This window comes from Atractosteus spatula, chromosome 6, assembly GCF_055471065.1.
Source record: "Atractosteus spatula isolate fAtrSpa1 chromosome 6, fAtrSpa1.hap1, whole genome shotgun sequence".
Lineage (NCBI taxonomy): Eukaryota > Metazoa > Chordata > Actinopteri > Semionotiformes > Lepisosteidae > Atractosteus > Atractosteus spatula.
Window position 1 is genome coordinate 52853088 of NC_142711.1, and position 18973 is coordinate 52872060.

General features: G+C 38.9%; 1 protein-coding gene across 2 annotated transcripts; it reads right to left on the minus strand.

The window, feature by feature from the left end:
* Window positions 1-4238: 4238 nt before the first annotated feature.
* Window positions 4239-18647, minus strand: nom1 (nucleolar protein with MIF4G domain 1). 2 transcript variants are annotated; one of them, XM_088918347.1, is made up of 11 exons: window positions 17494-18647; window positions 16954-17066; window positions 15330-15525; window positions 12997-13320; window positions 12218-12328; window positions 10255-10422; window positions 8776-8897; window positions 8252-8384; window positions 5965-6096; window positions 5165-5274; window positions 4239-4729 (listed from the first exon to the last, which is right to left on the minus strand). In XM_088918347.1, exons 1-11 carry the CDS (start codon window positions 18415-18417, stop codon window positions 4552-4554), a joined length of 2511 nt encoding a protein of 836 aa, XP_088774473.1. In that variant the 5' UTR covers window positions 18418-18647; the 3' UTR covers window positions 4239-4551. The 2 variants fall into 2 exon arrangements, with proteins under 2 accessions (XP_088774473.1, XP_088774474.1); XM_088918348.1 differs by lacking the exon at window positions 5965-6096 and having other exon boundaries at window positions 17494-18644.
* Window positions 18648-18973: the final 326 nt, after the last annotated feature.

Sequence of the window (18973 nt, forward strand, 5' to 3'; positions counted from 1 at the left end):
TTATAGTACTTACTGCATACAAATAGTGCCAAGCAGTGCCTTACAAAAGGATTAAGGCCCTTACAGCTTTCACTACTTAGTTGCTTTAAACCTGCAGTCAAAACACTTTGAAGTAGCAATTAATATTTACAGTATTAGTATACATTCAAAGCAAAAAACAAACAAAAAGAAAGAAGTTAATAGATAACAAATGTGAAAGAAAAACGGAAAAGTCATAATTGCATAAGTATTCTTTCTACCCCTTTGGTGTGACAAACCTAAATTAATTGAAGTGCAAGATAAATACAAATATTTTTGTAAGGCTCCTCTGTCAGGAACTGAATTTCAAGGAAAGATTCTACCATGGAGAACATGGAGCTCTCACAACGACAATATCATGGTCAGCTTTAAGCGGACGATACATGACATCCATAATTTCATTACAGCACACTACGTCTGCACTAATTAACTTTCATGTTACATATGAATCTTGATTCAATTTACAAATGATGATATGCAAATTCTTTTGAGGACAGTAATTAAATAAAATCAATTTGATCATTGTTATGGCTTTGTCTATATTCATATTGTTAATTAACAGCGATTACTGCATGCTTCTAATGACCAGTGCAAAAACAACGTTTTGCCAACCGGGATTATGAAGCCAGGTGCACTGGTAGTTTGGCATTCTGCATTCTGCATGATCCCGGGCCTGACACATACGCTTGTGCAGAAGAGTGATATACACGGAATATAAATGTCGTGGCTAACGTACTGTTGGAAAATTGGGCAATTCAATTATTTCTGGGATGCCTATTTTAATGCTGGAGGAATGTCTCCGTCTGGCTCTATTTTTCAAAACCTTAATTAATAACAATAGTAATAAAGTTAATCAAACTGGGCTTAGGCTTGAAAAAAAGAAACCACCATATGCACAAAAAGGTCAAGGTCCTGACAATGTCTTGCTTTCAAACCTGGAGGTTTTTCATTCTGCTTAATTAACAGTCCTGGGGGTGCTCAGAGGTGGGGTCAGCAGATGGGACTTTCTTATTCTCAAGCAGTACTTACATTATTGCCAGTAACAAAGTACCGTCTGCCGAGGTCTGAGCTATGAGCAAGGGCACAAGTATATGGTTCAAAACTGGTGAACTTCTGGTATTGCTTAGCTGACTTCAAAAAAGAAAATATCATCCATTCATGATGTAAAAAGGACAGTGGGTTTTTGGTTTCCCTTAAAATACCCTCCAAATCCTGAAAATTGCAATTTCCCAAAACTTAAGCACCATTTAGTTAAATGCAATAATGTGTAGCAGCTGTGAAATTCAATAGTGTATTAAAAGGTTTCCATAAATGTCCTGTATTTCTTATTTCAGCCATTTTCTGTCACTGTTGGATTTCCTGATATGCACAGTACACTTACTAGTGTACTTTATTTTGCGTAACACATGGGTAACCACATGAAATGGGTTTGAGTTTGGAAGCTGATGTTCTAATGGTGTTTAAAGTATCGTACTCTGTTGAATCCAGCAGCATTATTGTTGATCTTTCCTATTCATTTAACTCTGCAGGTCAAAGACAGTTATATACTAATAGTAAAACATTTTTTTTTGTTTTGCATTTTTAGTCAACGAAGCTAACCTTTTTATTTTAACAAAAGGGAAGGTTTTTATACTATCTATAAGAAAACATTTATATTGCCCACTATGTGGATTGTGCAAATCACTAGTCACTTGAGTTTTTAATAACAAGAAAAATAAATGCTTCAATATTTAAAATCCAACAGTCCCCTGCTACGAAAAGCACAATAATGAAGAATTGTTAGTACAGAGAAATTCTAGAAATATCTTTTAAATGACAAATAAACAATAGTGAAACCCTGAAATGGATTCAAATATGATTCATTTTTACTGCTCCAGTAAACAGATAGCATGTGACTGTAAACTAAACAAATGCAGTAACAGCTATTAGTAGTATCACCCTACCTAGTAAATACCTTAGTGATCTCAGTATGCACACATTACCAGTTTTCCTCTAAAGAAGGGAATAATAAATTATATATAATTTGGGGATCTGAAAACATATCCTGCAACAATGTATCCCAAAATCTAGTAAAATAGTTAAATAAATCTGTTTGTATTAGTACTCAGTACTGTATTCTAAAAATACAAAACAAAACAAACTTGACCATGACTGCTATAAGCATTATACTGTATATTCAAGTGAATTCTGAAGGATTCTGAAACTTTAGAAATATTTCTGGGTGCACAAAATTCTTAATGTATGCAAAGGAGATTTTTGGTTAACAAAATGAGGAATGGACTTCTACGAAAAAGCTAGGAACTGAAATATTTTAACTCAGTGGCACTAGTAACTAGAACATTAATAGAACTACATTTTGTTTCAATAAAAATCAATATTATCAGTATGTAGTACGTGAGAGGTAGCAGCAGGTTGCTCAATGTGTAAACAAGTCTTTGGTATCAAGATTCCCTAGGTAAAAGCATTTCGTCTTGCTATTAAAACAGATGTTTTTTGAAGCTAAAATTGTCAACATAAATTAAGAAGTCAAATTTTGTTTTATTGCTCTGCAAAATGAAATGGAAGTGGCAAAAAGCCTGCAATCATTAAACATGAAACAATTCTGCCCTCTACAGACAAGATATGGACTGTACCCAGCCTGTTTAAAAGGACAATTAGGTTAAACCTGAAGTCAAAGAGTCATCGGGTATTTCTCTTTTAGTAGATGGAAACACTTTAATAGCCTCAATGAATGATTAATTGAAGTAATGAAATATTTTCAAACAAATTTTCTAAACTCTTACACTGGAATGTGCAGTCCTGCTCCCGGAGAGTCAGTATAACTACAGGTTTTCAGTACAGTTGGGCTTTCAAGTACCCAAACCACGAGTTATTGGTTCAATTGGACTTATTTACTGATATATGCCCATGTCCTCAAGTGATTTTGCATTAAATAGACCCAGAAAACCTGCAGACACATCAACCCTCCAGGACCAGGATATGTCAGAAAAGGAACAAAAGGATAAAAGGATAATCTGTTTTTTGAGAGAGAAAATGGTAGAAAGCATTAGTTACCTAGAAAATTGTTGTAGAAGTCTGTGAGTGTGTTAACTTTCAGGCAAAATCCTTTAGGAATAATATTGTTAACAACATATGTAAAGGAATAAGGTGGTTAGAAAGCCTGGTCTTGGTACAGATAGCTGTGAAGAGATGGAATGCTTGTTTGGTGAGAGAAGGGGGTAAGTAGCCCAGGGAGGAAGAGAACAAATGATGGAGAGATCTAGAAATAGATTTGGAGGAAGGCATAGTGGGTCGCAGCAGATGTAGGCTGAAGTAGTTCAAGTGGGTAGCTGAACCATATGAAGAAGGCTCCACGGCCGAAACGTTGTGTTTTCTTTCTTTTTCTCCAGCATGGAATAAACCTATTACTTGTTCCTTTGCAGCCTACGCATGCTGACGCAGCTACCCACCTGAACTACCATATGTTAGAAAATATGTTTGAAAATATTTCATCACTTCTATTAATCATTCCTTGAATGATTCACTAAAGAAGCAAAAACGAGAACAAAAAATACACATTAAGAGCTTTTAAAATGTGTAGCAACTTTAATGTAGTTCAAGCTACGATCAGCCTGTAAAATTGTTTCCTTATTTTATTTTACTACAAGAAAAGGCATTTTAGAATAGCGTGATTATCTGGTCAAAATTTAAGAATCCATAAAAAGGTGCGACTAAGCAAAAGTTGTCCTCAGGACAGAGTAATTTAAAAAAATCCCACAGATCCAACACACTCATAAATCGTGCATGTGATTTTTTCTGTTCACATCTATGAAGTGCATTACATCCATAGCAGACCTTGGAAATTCTTCACCCTGATAGTTAAGATTTTTATGTGAAAGGAAACACGAAGGTGTAAGAGAATTTGGAGCAAAGCTTCAAGAATGCCACTTTTGTCAGACTAATGAGTGCAAACAGGAAGAGTAGTGGCTGTAAACCTGTAGGCAGATATTCAGAAGAATATTGATCAAATCATAACAGGATATTCAAAGTGAAAAAGTGTTAATGCAATTCTCGAAAAGGAGAATCACTTAAACTCTAAAGAATCATGGCTTCAATGCCAAATTAACAATAAATATGGTATAAAAAAGTGTTACTACATGGAAAAATCTGTTTTTTAAATAGGCCCCAGCAGGAGAATCCCCAAAAATAGTACAGACTCAAAACAGTACAATCAACCTCACTTTAGTGAATTTCAGATGTATTTTTATTTTTGTGGAAAAGTACAGTAGTTGCAGCAATGCACTAAACATGCTAAAGATGCTTTTCTCAGCTGTCGACTCTGATGAGTTAAGCCTTTATCTTGATCGGCAAGATATTTTGTACAAATCAGATTTAGAATTTCACTGTCATTAAAATGACCACTTCAGCTGCAAAGACTTCCAGAGCAGAACAACCAGTTCTGAATGTCCACATATAAAAAGCCTTTTCACCATTAATAGGAACGTCATAAAAATACACTAAAAAATGGCAAAGGCCTTCTTCTGGAGACGCTTCTTAAAGTTTGAGCTTGGCGTCTCTGGCCTCCAAGGCCTTTATGGCTATATCAGCTCGCTCCTTCAGCAGGTTTGCTTGCTCAGTTGTCTCCAGGCTTTCGACATTCTTGAGGAGAAAGTGACTGATGAAAAGCTTCAAGCCTTCCTTAAGCATTCCAAGTTTTGGAATTCCCGAAATCCTGTAAAGCAAATGAAAGACAAGGATTTGAAGCAATAAAAAAGCCACTTAAATTTTATGAAATCATAAAATGTGTGATCTCTGACAGTAAAGGAAATGGGATTTCTTCATTTCTTTACATTCTTTCTTCAGTGTATATTTTCATCCTTTAAAGTCACAGCTCTAATAATTAAACTGCTAGACCTATTTCAACTGCCTCCACATTGCGCAACTAAACTTTAAGGCCAGTTTCACAAAAGCACTTAGAAAGTCCCCATCTATAACTAAACTGCTTAAACACCTCTCCGCAGAAACAGTAGTTTCTGATTTTCAGAATACATTGCTTTCTGTATTCTTCTGAATATTCTTCTTTATTTCTGAATATTATTGAATTAAAATATGATGAAACGATTGTGAACTGTGATTGTGCACACCAAAAATCTACCGTTACTCATACCTGACAAAAATGTTTGTGAGCTCTTCTGGTTCAGTGTCTCGTAGAAGTTTAGTCAGCACTTGGCGCAGAAACCTGACTTTGTGCTTATCCAGTTCACTGAACTCTATCGCCTGATTTGATGGAAGAGAGAAATAAATGTGAATGTGAAAACCATGACCACAAGGAGAAACATGAAGCTTTCTCAAAACAGGAAAAAGTGCTTGGAAGCAAAACCAGCTGGTAGAGATGGCCTTAAATCCTTGATTCTACAGCTAAGCTGAAATAAGAATTTTGCTTTGCACCTAAAACCTACACAGTGCTTGAGATGAAGCTCAAAATAGACTCACTCTGCATTAGAATCATTGTATATCATGGATCACAAGATTTCTTATCAGTTTTAACTTCATTTGATTCATATAATTTCAGGAAAATGCCAATTTACATTAGAGGTGCATGGACACAGAACAGACTTGACAAATTCATTAAACCAATTAGCATGTCCTCATCGCTGTGTTGACTGGTCATTCCTAGAAGCTATACGAGCTGTACATCAGTGACACATGCTTTGCAACAGGTTGCTGAAGCTGTCTTGTTGGATTTTCGGGTATTGTGCTTCAGCTCTTGGCGAGAGCTAGTTACTGCCTTAACTGGACCAAGTTATCATTGTCTCCTAGCTCTTCAAGTGCTGTGGATTAAGAGAAACCTTGAAAACCTTCAAATACGCTGCCTCTCCAGGACCAGAATTGGACATCCCTAACCTAAAACATTAAAATAAGTATACTGTAGATATAGTGGTTCAGGGACATCCAAATGTAACACACCTTGAGGACAGACAGAGACAGAGACTTTTTCTTCAGGAAATGGACCAGCAGGTGTACCAGGTTGCTGAAGGTGGAGCTGGTCATGCTTGTCAGATCACGGAATTTATCCCACATGCTAAACTGAAAAGTCATCTGAGAATTGAAGGTTGTAAAATAATTAGCAGGATTTAGAAGACTTACAAAAGCCATTTTCAAAGCAGAAAACATTTTTTTATCTTGAGTAGTACACTGCGTCTTGTTCCATCTCTCCATTTTCTTGAGGGATTAAGTGAAAATGTAGCATTCCGTAGTACCAGTCAGGATAACTAATCCCATAACCACAAGCAACAGCACTCAAGACAATAAATGGGGCAATGAAATACATTTGCATGAAGATCTGCGAGAAAGTCATATATTTTTCAATTCAAACTGACAGATTCACTGGAACAATATGCGGTTACCAGAAAAAAACAGATTTCAAACTTATTTACATCCATTTTAAGTCAATCTAGTTTAGAATGACCGGAATACAATCTTGATGGAATTGAGGGACATTTGTGGGAAAGCACACAGACCAGTTTGGCTGTGGGGGAATGAATGATTGACCAGAGGTTAGATCTAGGTGTGAAACAAAGGGGAAATGAGGCAGGAAGAGCATTCTTTTGTTTGGCAGGATTTGTTTGATCATCAGCGAGAACTGTAAATAATAAATGGGCCAGGGTCATCAGAATCGACTTCTTCACTTTACCCTTAAAGGGGAACTGCAAAGCTATTTTCATATTTTGCATTGATGAGTGCATTTCAAACTGCAGTCAAAGTAAAAAGTACACAGTAACTTGTAAAACCTCCAATTTACATCACAAAATAGATTAAATTTCCAGGTATGTGCAGCACCGTGTTCTGCGATTCAGAATGAGGCAACACATTTTCAGGTGACGTGTTGCAGCCCTGTGACATTGTAATCAAGCAGTCTTGTGAATACATCTCTTTTAATCCAACAGAAATATTGCTTAAGATTTCGAGATGGTTTTGCCAAAAGATACTACTTACTTGTTATTTCTGTTCATTCACGCAGATGATGTTGGAACATTTCTGCAGTGAAATATTTGCTGCACAACACTTCGCTCATACATCACATGACACAAGGAGGAAGGGGGCATCATGTCACAGTTTGTGGGAAATTCGAGTTTGTGACAACATGGTGACTTACAGCACTTTCACAGAATTCACAATTTTGTGCTTCATTCAAAATTTGTAATTTCTTTCTAGAACGTCAATGAATTTATTTTGTTACTGAGATTTAATAACCTGTCTGAGAAATTGGGTCTGCAATTAAGGTCCCCTTAAAGGCTGAATCTTTTAATTTACTGGAACTCAAAAATGTACTTTAAGTCAATGTGGAGGTCTCTATAGCTGTAGTTCTATTTTTTGCTACAGAATACATTAACCTTAACAGTGGGTACACTGCAAATTATTATGATTGATTTACAGTATACTGTATATTCAGTCAAACTGGCATAAGACTACACTTGGACTAGAAAAGGGCTTTAATAAGATTTTATCAAACCTATACAAGGATAATTGGTCATTAATAGACAAATATTTAATAAAGTCAGAACATTTAAAAGTTAGAATTTGGAAGTATGCAAAAATATATATCATATTACAGGGCATACTTTATATGAAAAATAATATTCCAAATCACACAGATATTATCACACAGACCAATATCCAGTTTTGGCTAATATCCAATATTAAACCAAATTACAAAACTATCTGTTTTAAAAATAATATTGAGTTTTTCTTTCTGGGGGTTGCCAAATAATATATTCTCACTGCCATGATCAGAAAAGATGCACAACTATAGAGGTTGGTCAGTTCTTGTTGCTCAGCTTGTAGGGAATGATTCCTTTTATTCTGTGCAATAAAAAACTCTCCTTCACATAATGTTCTGCTACAATAAACTGCAAAATTCAACTACACATAAAACTATGTTGCAAACAAAATCTTTTTGCTTTGTTAGTGCAACATCAAACCCTGTGGCTTTAACATGATTCACTGCTTGTTCTCTATGGAGAAGCTTACATCAAGTTCATTGAATTTTAAACAAATAATGGAGTTAATACAGTAAAGACAGCATTTTCCTTAAATACGGTAAGAAGAGTAGCTTAAGAGTTTCCGCTATTTCAACATGCTAAACACTGGCTGCACTTAAGAGCTTGGTCATTGGTGATTAATGATGTCACTCACACTAAAAACCTGTGAGAAATGCCCTTTTGAAAGTGTTTCCCGTTTGCCTGACCTATACCTGGAAACGCCTATCGTATGCGCAGAATTTCTCTCCCAGCACAGCGTAGAAAGCATTGAAGGTCTTCTCTTGCAGGCAGCAGTCCATGAGCACATGTACAATCTCCCTCTCCTGCTGATCCTTGAGGCCCAGCCTGTGGAGTTTCACGAACGGGAAAATATGAGAGAAAACTTTTCAAAAATGAACAACATCTATGAGAAAAAACCCTACTTCACTCTGGATTTCTACAATTGGCTATAACAAGCTTATATGTAATTAGCCTCCATCAATGTCTCTGTTTCTTAAAATGAATAAAACACTGATTGACATTACTGATGACCTATTACCCCATACTCCTCAAGTAAGGGACATACAGCTAGGCTTCTTGGTTAGGTTGCGAGACAGACTGCTGACTTTTAATTCCCACAAAGGGCTGTCCGGGGCTGTGTAGACAAGATTCGCCTGCCTTGTTAAAGCACTGAAAATAAGCTGCAGACTTTTTTCTGAAAGTTACAGAGGTGTTATTGCACAGTCTCTGCTCATACCTCAAGAGCTTTTCAAAAGCATCCAAGTAATCTTCGCTGGTCATCACAACACAGAAAATATTTCTTCTAATGTCAGTGTTCATCCTCTGTTTTCGGGCCAGATCCAAGACCCTGGTACTAAACTTATAGCAGGAAAAAAAAAATTCAGTGGACACTAAATAAAGATAAAACATTTAGCAAGATTAGCATGGATTTTGCAAGAATGTTGTGGATCTCAGCTACCTGAGAGATAAGATAAAATATGCCAAGTCGTCTGTGAGATTCAGGGTTAATCAAGGTTAATTCCAGGCTGCAACGCCATCAGTGCATTACTGTAAATTAAGATACTTAACAATAATGCTGATTCAGTTGAGTTTGATGTGGTAGATTTCCAGGTTCCAGATTGAAAGACTAAAAATTCTGATACTGTGGATTACTCAATTCTTCTGCGTCAAAAACTGAGAAGTAATGGTTTTGATATAAACTCCTCACATGGTTGAGAGTTACAAAACTGCATTTAGTGTGTGAATAGTGTCAATAGTTCTGGCATAGGTCTTACATTTTTCCAGTACTATTAACAATATTGCTGGACAACACTAACAACTCTCATATTCACCTCTATGCCAACACCATCCTAGACTCCTCTACAGCAGGTTCATTTATTACCAGCAGACATGAGCAACTTTTGTTAAACTGCTAAAATATTGAATTTATGCTGTTCAGTTAAAATAATCTGAACCGCTCCCTTATAAACATTTGAGACTGTTACCGCTAAGTAAGACAAAGCTGGATCAAGTCACAATTTCAACAAGAAATATTTAGACATCTGGTTAGGTAGTGCTTTCATTTTAGAAGCTCCTACGTTAATTCAAATGTCAATACATCCCATCCCATCTTGGTTTCCATTAGGTTTACAGAATGGCCCCTAAAGCTGTTTTTTGTAAACGTAATATCTCATATTATCCTACCATAAGATTTATCACCTATTACACTTACCATTATGATCTTTTGAATGATTGCCCTTCTTGTGTCTCATTGACTGATTTATCCACATAGGAGATGGAACACTTCTGAAATGTTTTAAGCTCATTTTCATTTCTTGGGAAAACATCTACACAACATAATTGTCTGTCCTTCTCTTGATGACATCCAACAACTTAAGATGTAGTGCTTTCATCAAACTGAACTTGGAGCAACCACAAACTTCGGCCGCAGTGCATTTCTAATTTGTCTCTGCCTTTGACAGGAAGAATCTGCAGAGTGATCTGTAACTATTCTTCTATGCAAGTGAGCCAGAACAGTTCACATTTCACCTAAACATAGTTAGCACTTACATGGAATTCTCTCTAGACTGACAGAGCAGGGAGCTTGACAGTGTGCGATTCGCCCTGCCTCATTAAGCATGTTCCTGGTCGTCCACAAGCTACTTGTCCAGCCCAGCCACCGGACTCGAAGCCGGCCGCGGAGTCATGCCGACGTCTGGAGAACGGGCACGCGTACCTGGCCTCCTGCAGTCGCCTGCTGTGGCCTGTTGCCCGAGCCGTCGATCATGGGGGCGCCACTCCACGAGGAGCCCACGATCCACCAGCGGCCCACCTTGTCAGCGGCCAGGAGGTTCTCCAGGGAGACCCGCAGCCGCACGTCGCTGCCGGCTGCACTCCGGTGAACCTGGCGACAGAGGCAGCACCGCGTTTCGGTTTTTAACCGCTGCCCGAACAGCAAGAGGCCGACAGCCACCAGAGATGTGAACCCATTTCACAACCCCGAGGTGCTCTTAACTGTGCTTAGTTTCTAAATTTGGCAACGTGCCTCCTATCTGCCCGTCACACTTAACTTGGAAATTGGCATCGCGTTATATCCCTGTTAGCGTCAAGCAGAAAAAAAGTGACCCTAATAAAATCCTCCTGGAAAAAAAAAAAAGTTGAACCCCTCAATTGCCACAAGTGATTTTAGCTGCTGGACAGAAGAAAAACTTTCAAACAAGGCCAGTGCCCTTTAAAGTAATTCCAAACCAATTCGATCTCATCCTACAGGAAAAATTCCTTAGGTGCACTGCCCTCTGGTGGTCCAGTTCCATATTAACAGAGATCAGTAATCCTACACAATCTTTGTAGGAATTTCTAAAAGGCAGGGCTTTCCAATCCCTACTCACCAACAGCCAGGAATCCTCTTAGGTCCTAAAGAATATCTGAACAAAAACGTTTTTTTTACAATGTGAACTTCTTCAAATTGTGAGAAAGACAAGCACAGTATTAGTTGTCTTTCCAACAAATTATGTTCCCAAATGCATTTCATTTAATATCTTTTGTTTCCCCTGATAAAATGCCAGTTTTAATCATCGGTACTTCTAGGAGTGACAGAAGCAGTTTACTTGCTTTTTAATGTGGTGCAATAACATAAAATGTGGTGTGATATTTTACTTATCAGTTGTGTTGTAGTGAAACACCTTCATTTCCAATCAGGAAATCAAGTGTTGCAGAATGATCAAATTTAAGGGTGAAAGTCAGCACAATTGTTGCCGATGTTCCAGTTACACATATAAACGACACCTTAAATAAATGCATTGGTCAGTGGTGGATGACTCTTATATTAGAGAGCCACAGTCCAGCAGATTTAATGGATTGCCATTAAATCATACTTCCTAAGAACTTGCAACAATCTCAGTGTGATTACGGAAACAGGCGACGTATTCAATCAAGTAGCCCAGAGATCATCCATCAGTTTTCTAAGCACTTCATCCAGCTCAGGGTTGCAGGGCATGCTGGAGCCTATCCTGGCAAGCAACGGGAACAAGGCGGGATACACCCTGGGTGGGATGCCAATCCATCACAGGGCACACACAGACACACTTTGACCCCTTTCCCAGAAGCCAATTAACCTACCCAGAGGTCATTCGAAATGGAAACGGCAACACCCTGTGACTCTTAAGGACCAAAGGTGGCCAAGCCTGATGCAACTGAATCAATTAAATGATCAAACTGAACACAGGCTCGTACGTGTTCCCAGTCTTTACAGACAGCTGATTTGAGGCTGGCCTGTAAACCCTGCTAGATGTCATCTCTCCAAGATCAGAGTTGGCCATACCTGGCGTGGGCTGATTTTTGCTTTGGATAAAATGTATTACAGGCACCTGACATATTCACCCTCTCTAGATATTTCTTTTCTCAAGAGAATCAGACACCCTGGTCAAACAGACATGTGATTACTCTACATTACCCAGAAGCTTAACATACAGAAGTCTCCTTGTCATTCCAATGTTATTATGGGAGTTACAACTGACAGCGGGAACTATATTTTTAATTATTTCCAAAGACATTTCAACTTCTTAATTTAACCAAGCCATTCCTAAAGGAAACAACTTTATTTGCCTAACAACATTATTAAAATGCACTGACAGTGAAGGCATAATCTGGACAGAGCCACATCAGAAAGCATTTACTTAGTTGCTTCCAGCTTCACCTACCAGAGTCCTCTGTAATTTGCGCAGCCTCTCCACTGGCTCAGGGTCATATCCAGGAATCTTTCGCATATCGTTATTTTTCAGGGCAAGCATCGTCTCCAACATAAACCGCACCTGCCAAAAACTGAAAGTCAGTAAACAGAAAACAGCTGCCCTAGTGTAACATTTAGTCGTTTGCTTTTCACATTTCCTTGAACCATTTCTTAGATTTTTAATGTTGGAAATCATCACTGCCAATTTAAAGCTTAAACTACTGCATTCATTCACTGAGATAATGAAACTACATACTCAGTTGTGATAAGTAGGCATGACTACCTTACTACATAAAACTATAAACATCTGAACCAAGTTTTTGAAATTTCTTTGGTCTTTGATGCCAGTACAAAAGCAGTGAATACAGGAAATAAAAACAAACAATCCTGCTATTTCAAAATAAACGCATAAGTAATAACTAAGTTTTGAAAAACTAGCCACCATCATTTAAATACAAAAGAAAATAAGATCTGTTAGATCTGTGCTTATTCTATTCAAGATGATGCATAGTGGCATGCCAGTATTGTTATCATCCAAAATATAAACACATCAACTGATTACAATTAAAAAAGAAATAATAATAAAATTAAGATAATTTTAACTAAAAGGGCAAATGTTACTGTGCCAATGAATACCTTTTGCTACTCAGCCAAATAAGAATAAAACAAAAAACAAACTTTTCACTAATTCACATGATATTAATTTCCATAAGAAACGAGAAAGCCTAGCTGTGAATGTCTTCTGGGTACCCTTGTCTGATCCTGGAATTTTGTTCCCAAGCTGTTGGCCTTGCTCTGTGCCTCCGAGATGAGCTCTTTCAGTGACATGGCGTCGTCTTTTCGTAACGCAAATCCAACATTTTTCAGCACAAACAGAATGAGCTCAATGTCTCTTTCCACGAAGTTGTTGGTGAGCTTCTTGAGAATGTCGAAGATCAGCAGTGAGTGCATCACGTGAAAATTATACAAGTGAGCAACAATGGCCAGCAGGTTGTCACACTCTTTACCCTGACAGCCAGCCTGGTACAGCTCTTCGAACCTGTGGACCACCGTTTCCAGGAACTGGGCACCGACCTGCACAAAAACAGAATCACGAGAAAGAAATGTTATGCATCATTCCCTCAGACGATACACACCAGAAGACTTATCAGTCAAAAACCATCAATTCCAAAAGCCTGTTTCAACACTCAGCCCCTGCCCATCTTAGAAATACAACTCAAATAAAAATAATGTTAAATTTCTGTTCTCTGCTTACAATTCATTGTTTTTCCAACATTGTTTTTCCTTTAAGCTTTAGCGTCTCTGGCTTCTTCAGAATTAACAGAGACATAAATGGTTGCTACGGAGAAGTACATTTAAAATCAAGAACAGAAGAATCACTTTTTTTTCAAAGGGTCAGAGAGGTATGGAAGAAAGTACCCAGCTAGGCTGAACAAGATCCTCCGATCAATTAGCTCCTACCAACCCTTCCATCTTCTATCCAAATCCAGCCCCAGGAGCCAGAGCTTATCCCGGCCAGCAAAAGGTACAAGTCAGGGTATACTCTGGATGGAATTCTGCTACTATCACCAAACATGCTGAATTAGTGGTAGGCAATACTGGTCCTGGAATTCTAGGTCTCTTCAACAAACCAGCATCTGAAGAGATGCAAGCTGTTAAACTGGACCCATTAAGCCAGTAATCAACTGATTAAGCTTAAGTTGGATTTTCAACCTGCAGAGAGACAGGCCCTCCAGGACCAGGACTGAACAATCCTGTGCTTGTTAGGCTGAAAGCAAGAGAAGGACATTCTTATGTCCGTTTAAGATGAATCCGTGCTTATGTAATCAAGAAAGAGGGTTTAAAGCAAAATAAATTACTTCACAGGAATACGTCCACATAAATGAACAACTAAGACATGCACAGTTAATACTGGTAGTCAGCCAGTAATAAAGTTAGAGTAACTGATACTCTGTTACTAAGGAATGAAACTATACCAATTTATTACACTATACAGACTGCACACAATCCTTCCTGACCATGGCAATTCAAGCTGTGAACTGACCATTTGCAATTAATCAAGCAGCCTGTGCACAATTACCTTATAAATTAACTTTGTTCAAGATAAGGCACACACTATCTGCTAGCTAAACAGCCTTTGACTAATGATCATTCATGGGTTAATGGTTACCACACAGCCAAAACGCATCTTAAAAAAGGATGGTTGGAATGAACCAGATATGATCTACATCTGCAGATATGTTAAGCAACGAGTATCTTGTTACTGCAATTAAATACTTTGATTAAATACACCTCAAAATAATATTTTGCATGTACCACATACAATATGTAGTTTAAAGCAAATACTATGAACAAACATTGTTTTAAAAAACAAGCACCCACACAATTTGACATGGAATTTATAATCCCTTGCAACTGGATAATGTCTTCACTTTGGTTCTACAATGTTATTATTTGGCAGACTGAACAGGCATAGTTACAAAGTCTCTATATTCTAAAAAAAGTAAAGAAAATTGAAACTAATTGATATACAACAGATGTCTTTGCTTCCCCCCCCCCAAAGGTGGAGAGACAGGGGGCTACATTTATAAAATAGCGCACTGTCAAAATCCTAAAAAAAGAAGAACACTGACATATTAAGAAAAAGAATCATAAAACTGTTTCGATTTGCATCAGAATTATTTAAATGATTTTCCATTTCTCCTATAACGTTCATTTGCAAGAAGCTGAACTAGAATTTAACTTAATATCATTAGCGTGGAGCACAATAAACAGGTTTTATTTTAACTGACCTTTTCCTTCTCTGTACTTCTTCTGAATTCAGCACTAGGCACACTTCTTCATTGCACTGTAAGAACCAATAGATCTCCTACTGCTTCACAAACCTTGTTACACCTCTGTAACTCCACAATGTATAATCAATCATTTTCACAACTGTAACCTTTCTGAAGTTGCTTTGCATGTCAACGGGCCACACAGAAATCAAGAGATAGCTCATGAGAACCTGAACAGTCCTGACTGCTTTTTGTATTGCGCTTGATGTATCGCAGCCCTAGACAGAGAGCGGTCAGCAGTTATCTCACCTCCAGCCCCACTGTGTGGTGCAGAATGCTGACCAGGAGGACGTGTTCCATGAGGAGTCGGTCTGGCATCAAGGCTGGAGTCACACAGGCTGCCAGCAGGACATCGGTCAAAGTGTCATTCATGTCCTTCCGACTGTGGCTCATATACAGCTCCTCTAACTGACTGCTGATGGAGGCCATGTTGGGTTCACTCAGCCTGCCAGGACACAGGAGAAAACAACTCAGACTTCCTCAGTGGAAAGCTGCAAAGTCTCTACCGACACCACAGGCGCACACAGGGGAGAAAACATGAAAGCAAGTGAAGAGAAGATCTAAAGCAAAGAGCAGCCTTTTTAATTATTAGCATAGTTCTAACTTCAGAACAGGAAATTCTTCAATGATCAATAGTTTTTTTTTCCCAAAAAGAGGTTGACATTAATTAATCGGTGTAATGAAATGTAAACAGTAAACCAATGCAATAATAGATGTAAAATGATGCTCAGTAAGTCTAGTGTCTGGCTGGAAGGTGGCAGGGAAGCCGCTAGCTCAGACAAAACCCTTTAAAAAATATATTTTCTGTAGTCATTGACTACTGCTAAAAAAAAATAAAATACATTGCTGGATTAAGGCAGTGCCAGAACACCACAAAGGAAACCTAAACTTCTGACCAAAAATCATACATCACTCAAACATTATTCAGTAGAAAACATGACTTACAGTGTCGATAATATATCTAAAAGAGAGATTTAGTCATGATTTGACGCCTCCTTTTTGTATATTATATTTTTAAAATGTAACAGATGATTTGGAAATCCATTAATACAGCACGACGATTCCTGGAGTCCCAGTTAACCAAATTGTCTTCCACTGGCCGGAATTTGAACTCACAACCCTTTGGGCTGGCGGGCACAGCCCTTACAACTTTGCCATGCAGCTGCCCCTTTTCGTACTGGCACGTTAAGCTTTGGTTCAATTAGCTAATTAAAACCAAATGAGATCACTTTATTAGCCATATACAATTTCTTGCAATAGGAATTTGTCTTTTTACATACCCAAAATTGCGCTCCATGAGAGACAGAGACAGGGAGAGAAGCTTGGGGTCAGAGCGCAGGGTCAGCCACTTATACGGCGCCCCTGGAGCAGCTGGGGTTAAGGGCCTTGCTCGGGGGCCCAACGGAGTAGGATTCCTCTGCCGGCCACATTACACGAACCGGCAACCTTCCAGCCACAGGCACAGATCCTTAGCCACAGAGCCACTGCACCGCCCCTTATGTTATTAAGATCACTGTATTCCCATATATATGGCTTGTAAGGAATTATTGTGAAATACAGTACAGTATGCGGGCTAGCTCCACCAGATTCTGTAACAGCTTTTTCCCCACAGGCTGTTAGGCTTCTCAACTCCCTGGTACCTACAGTACTTGCACCCACTCCAATTCCAGAAACAAGGTTTAAACTCCCCCAGTGTTTAGTGTATACTGTGTAATGTATATTTTGTCCTATTCTGTAAAAGTTAACTGAACACTGTTTTGTTCCACCGTATACTTGTATGTGGCTGGAATGACAAATGAACTTGAATTCAGATTTTGACAGCACCAGCTCTCCGTTGCAAGTCCTTCCGTGTAGAAGCAGTCTCAGACCTCACCTGTTCACCAGCCCTTTCACACTGCGCTTTAGTCTCTCCAGGTCTGCCCTACGCTGGGAATCCACAGTCTCCCGCAGAGCAGGAGGCACGTATTTTCCAGACGCACCGCCCACCTGACCCGACAAGAAAATAAGAATGTTACCCTTTCTCTCGTCAAAACAAAAATCTCAGACTCACTTCTACACGTACACTTGAATATTTTAAAACTTTTCCAGCGATGATAAAGCCACAATAAAGCTATGAAATTGGATGCTCATTGCTGAGAGGACTGTTCCATCAAAAGGGTTACTGTAAATATACTGCAGGCTCTTTTACAGATTGTGCTGACCAACTGCAATAGCAATATTTTTAATAGAAACTCCGTGTCAGTTCATACAAATTAAGTGAAAAGAGACTGAAATATCAACTACACCCAGGTAAACGTTTATATAAGCAACTTCAGTCCGTGTAATGGATGAAGTTGTTATGTGACTAAGCCATACCAGGTTTGGAAATGTACTTTCAATAACCAAGCCAAAAAAAAAAAAAAAGCTCTGGTACCGGTTGGGTTTCTTCTGTTTCAGGAATCTCGTGTTCATCTGTATCCTCAGTCTCACCCCCTTCCGCTGCTTCTTCAATCGTTTCTTCCTCCTCGCTGTCCTCGTCTTCTAAATCTCCTGAGAGGTCATCGCCGTCCTCTTCTTCTTCATTAAGGTCCATCGCCTCTTCTTCTGTGTCGCTGTCCCCACAAAGGCTCTCACCCTGCTCGTTGTCAGAGCCGCCTCCTTCCAGTTTCTCCAGCCTGTCATCAGTCGCGCCCGTCTCCTCGTCGCTCTCGTACAGACCGGACGCACTTGCCCCGGAGTCCAGGACACCTAGGATGTAATCTAGTCCATCAGCGGCGAAGGACTGAGGAAGGGACGTCTTATTTTTCCGTTTGTTAAGACCCAGACGTCTTTCTAGCCTCTTGATCTCCTTGTCTTCAGCAACATTAGCCTCTAACAGCGCCTGCGCTCTCGTCTCTCGCAGTCTGCTGCTGGCCTTTTTCTTAGCTTCGTGATGTACAGGTTTGGTTTTCTTGTTGGATTTTTCTTGCTGCACGTTTTTCTGACTAGAGGCTTCTTCGCTTTTACTCAAAGCCGATTTACCTTTCTCTCTCGTTCTTTTAACATTTCCCACTCCCCCTCCTCCCTCCTGACCTGTGCCCGACATTGTGTGAGATAACCGATCTTGATTCAGCTGCTTTTTGCCCTCGTAGTAATTTTTCATTTTAGCCTTTTTTTGCTTTCGTTTCTCTTTCCGTAACTCTTTGCGACTTTTCCCCTTCAGTCTTGGCAGCGAGCTCCCACGATGGTCATCACCGGCTTCGCCTGAACGAAGTTGCCCCGAACTGCTTTGAACAAATTCCTCCACGGAGGCTTTAAACTTTTTCAGCCTGTCAGAATCACCTTTCGCTCTCCGCTTCCCTTGTGGTTTTCTCTTCATTTTTCGTGTCTAAAACTATTAAGTAAAATTCAGACCGCAAATTGACTTACGTCTATAAAAAAACAACTTAGTATTCGGTAACTCCTATATTAAGCAAACATTGTGCAAAGTAAAAAAAATGTCAAAACCTAACGCGTTCTTGTATATTTAACTCAAACATCTTTTAGAGAACAAACTAATTTTGAAAACATGCCTGGCTATAGGCGCCGCCATGATAAAGCGGAAAGAGCGTCAAACGGTGTCGACATACCCTTTCCGCTACAGCTGCAATGGTGATTGGCTCAGACGTCCTACAAACTGACTTCTGTTCTGTTTCGAGTTATTTTCTTGGTCAGACCGTAGTATCATCACTCTTGTCTAGGATAGACGTATTCATGATAAATATTTATCCATATAAATAAATCATCCAAATCTGGATCATTGAAATGATGGGCTTTGTTATCATTTAGCGGCATTGATGTTGATTGAAAATGTGACTGTAAATTCGATTCATCAGTACATTTTTGTTCCCCGATAAATTAATTGAAGTGATTATGTGACTTTTATCAGCACACTG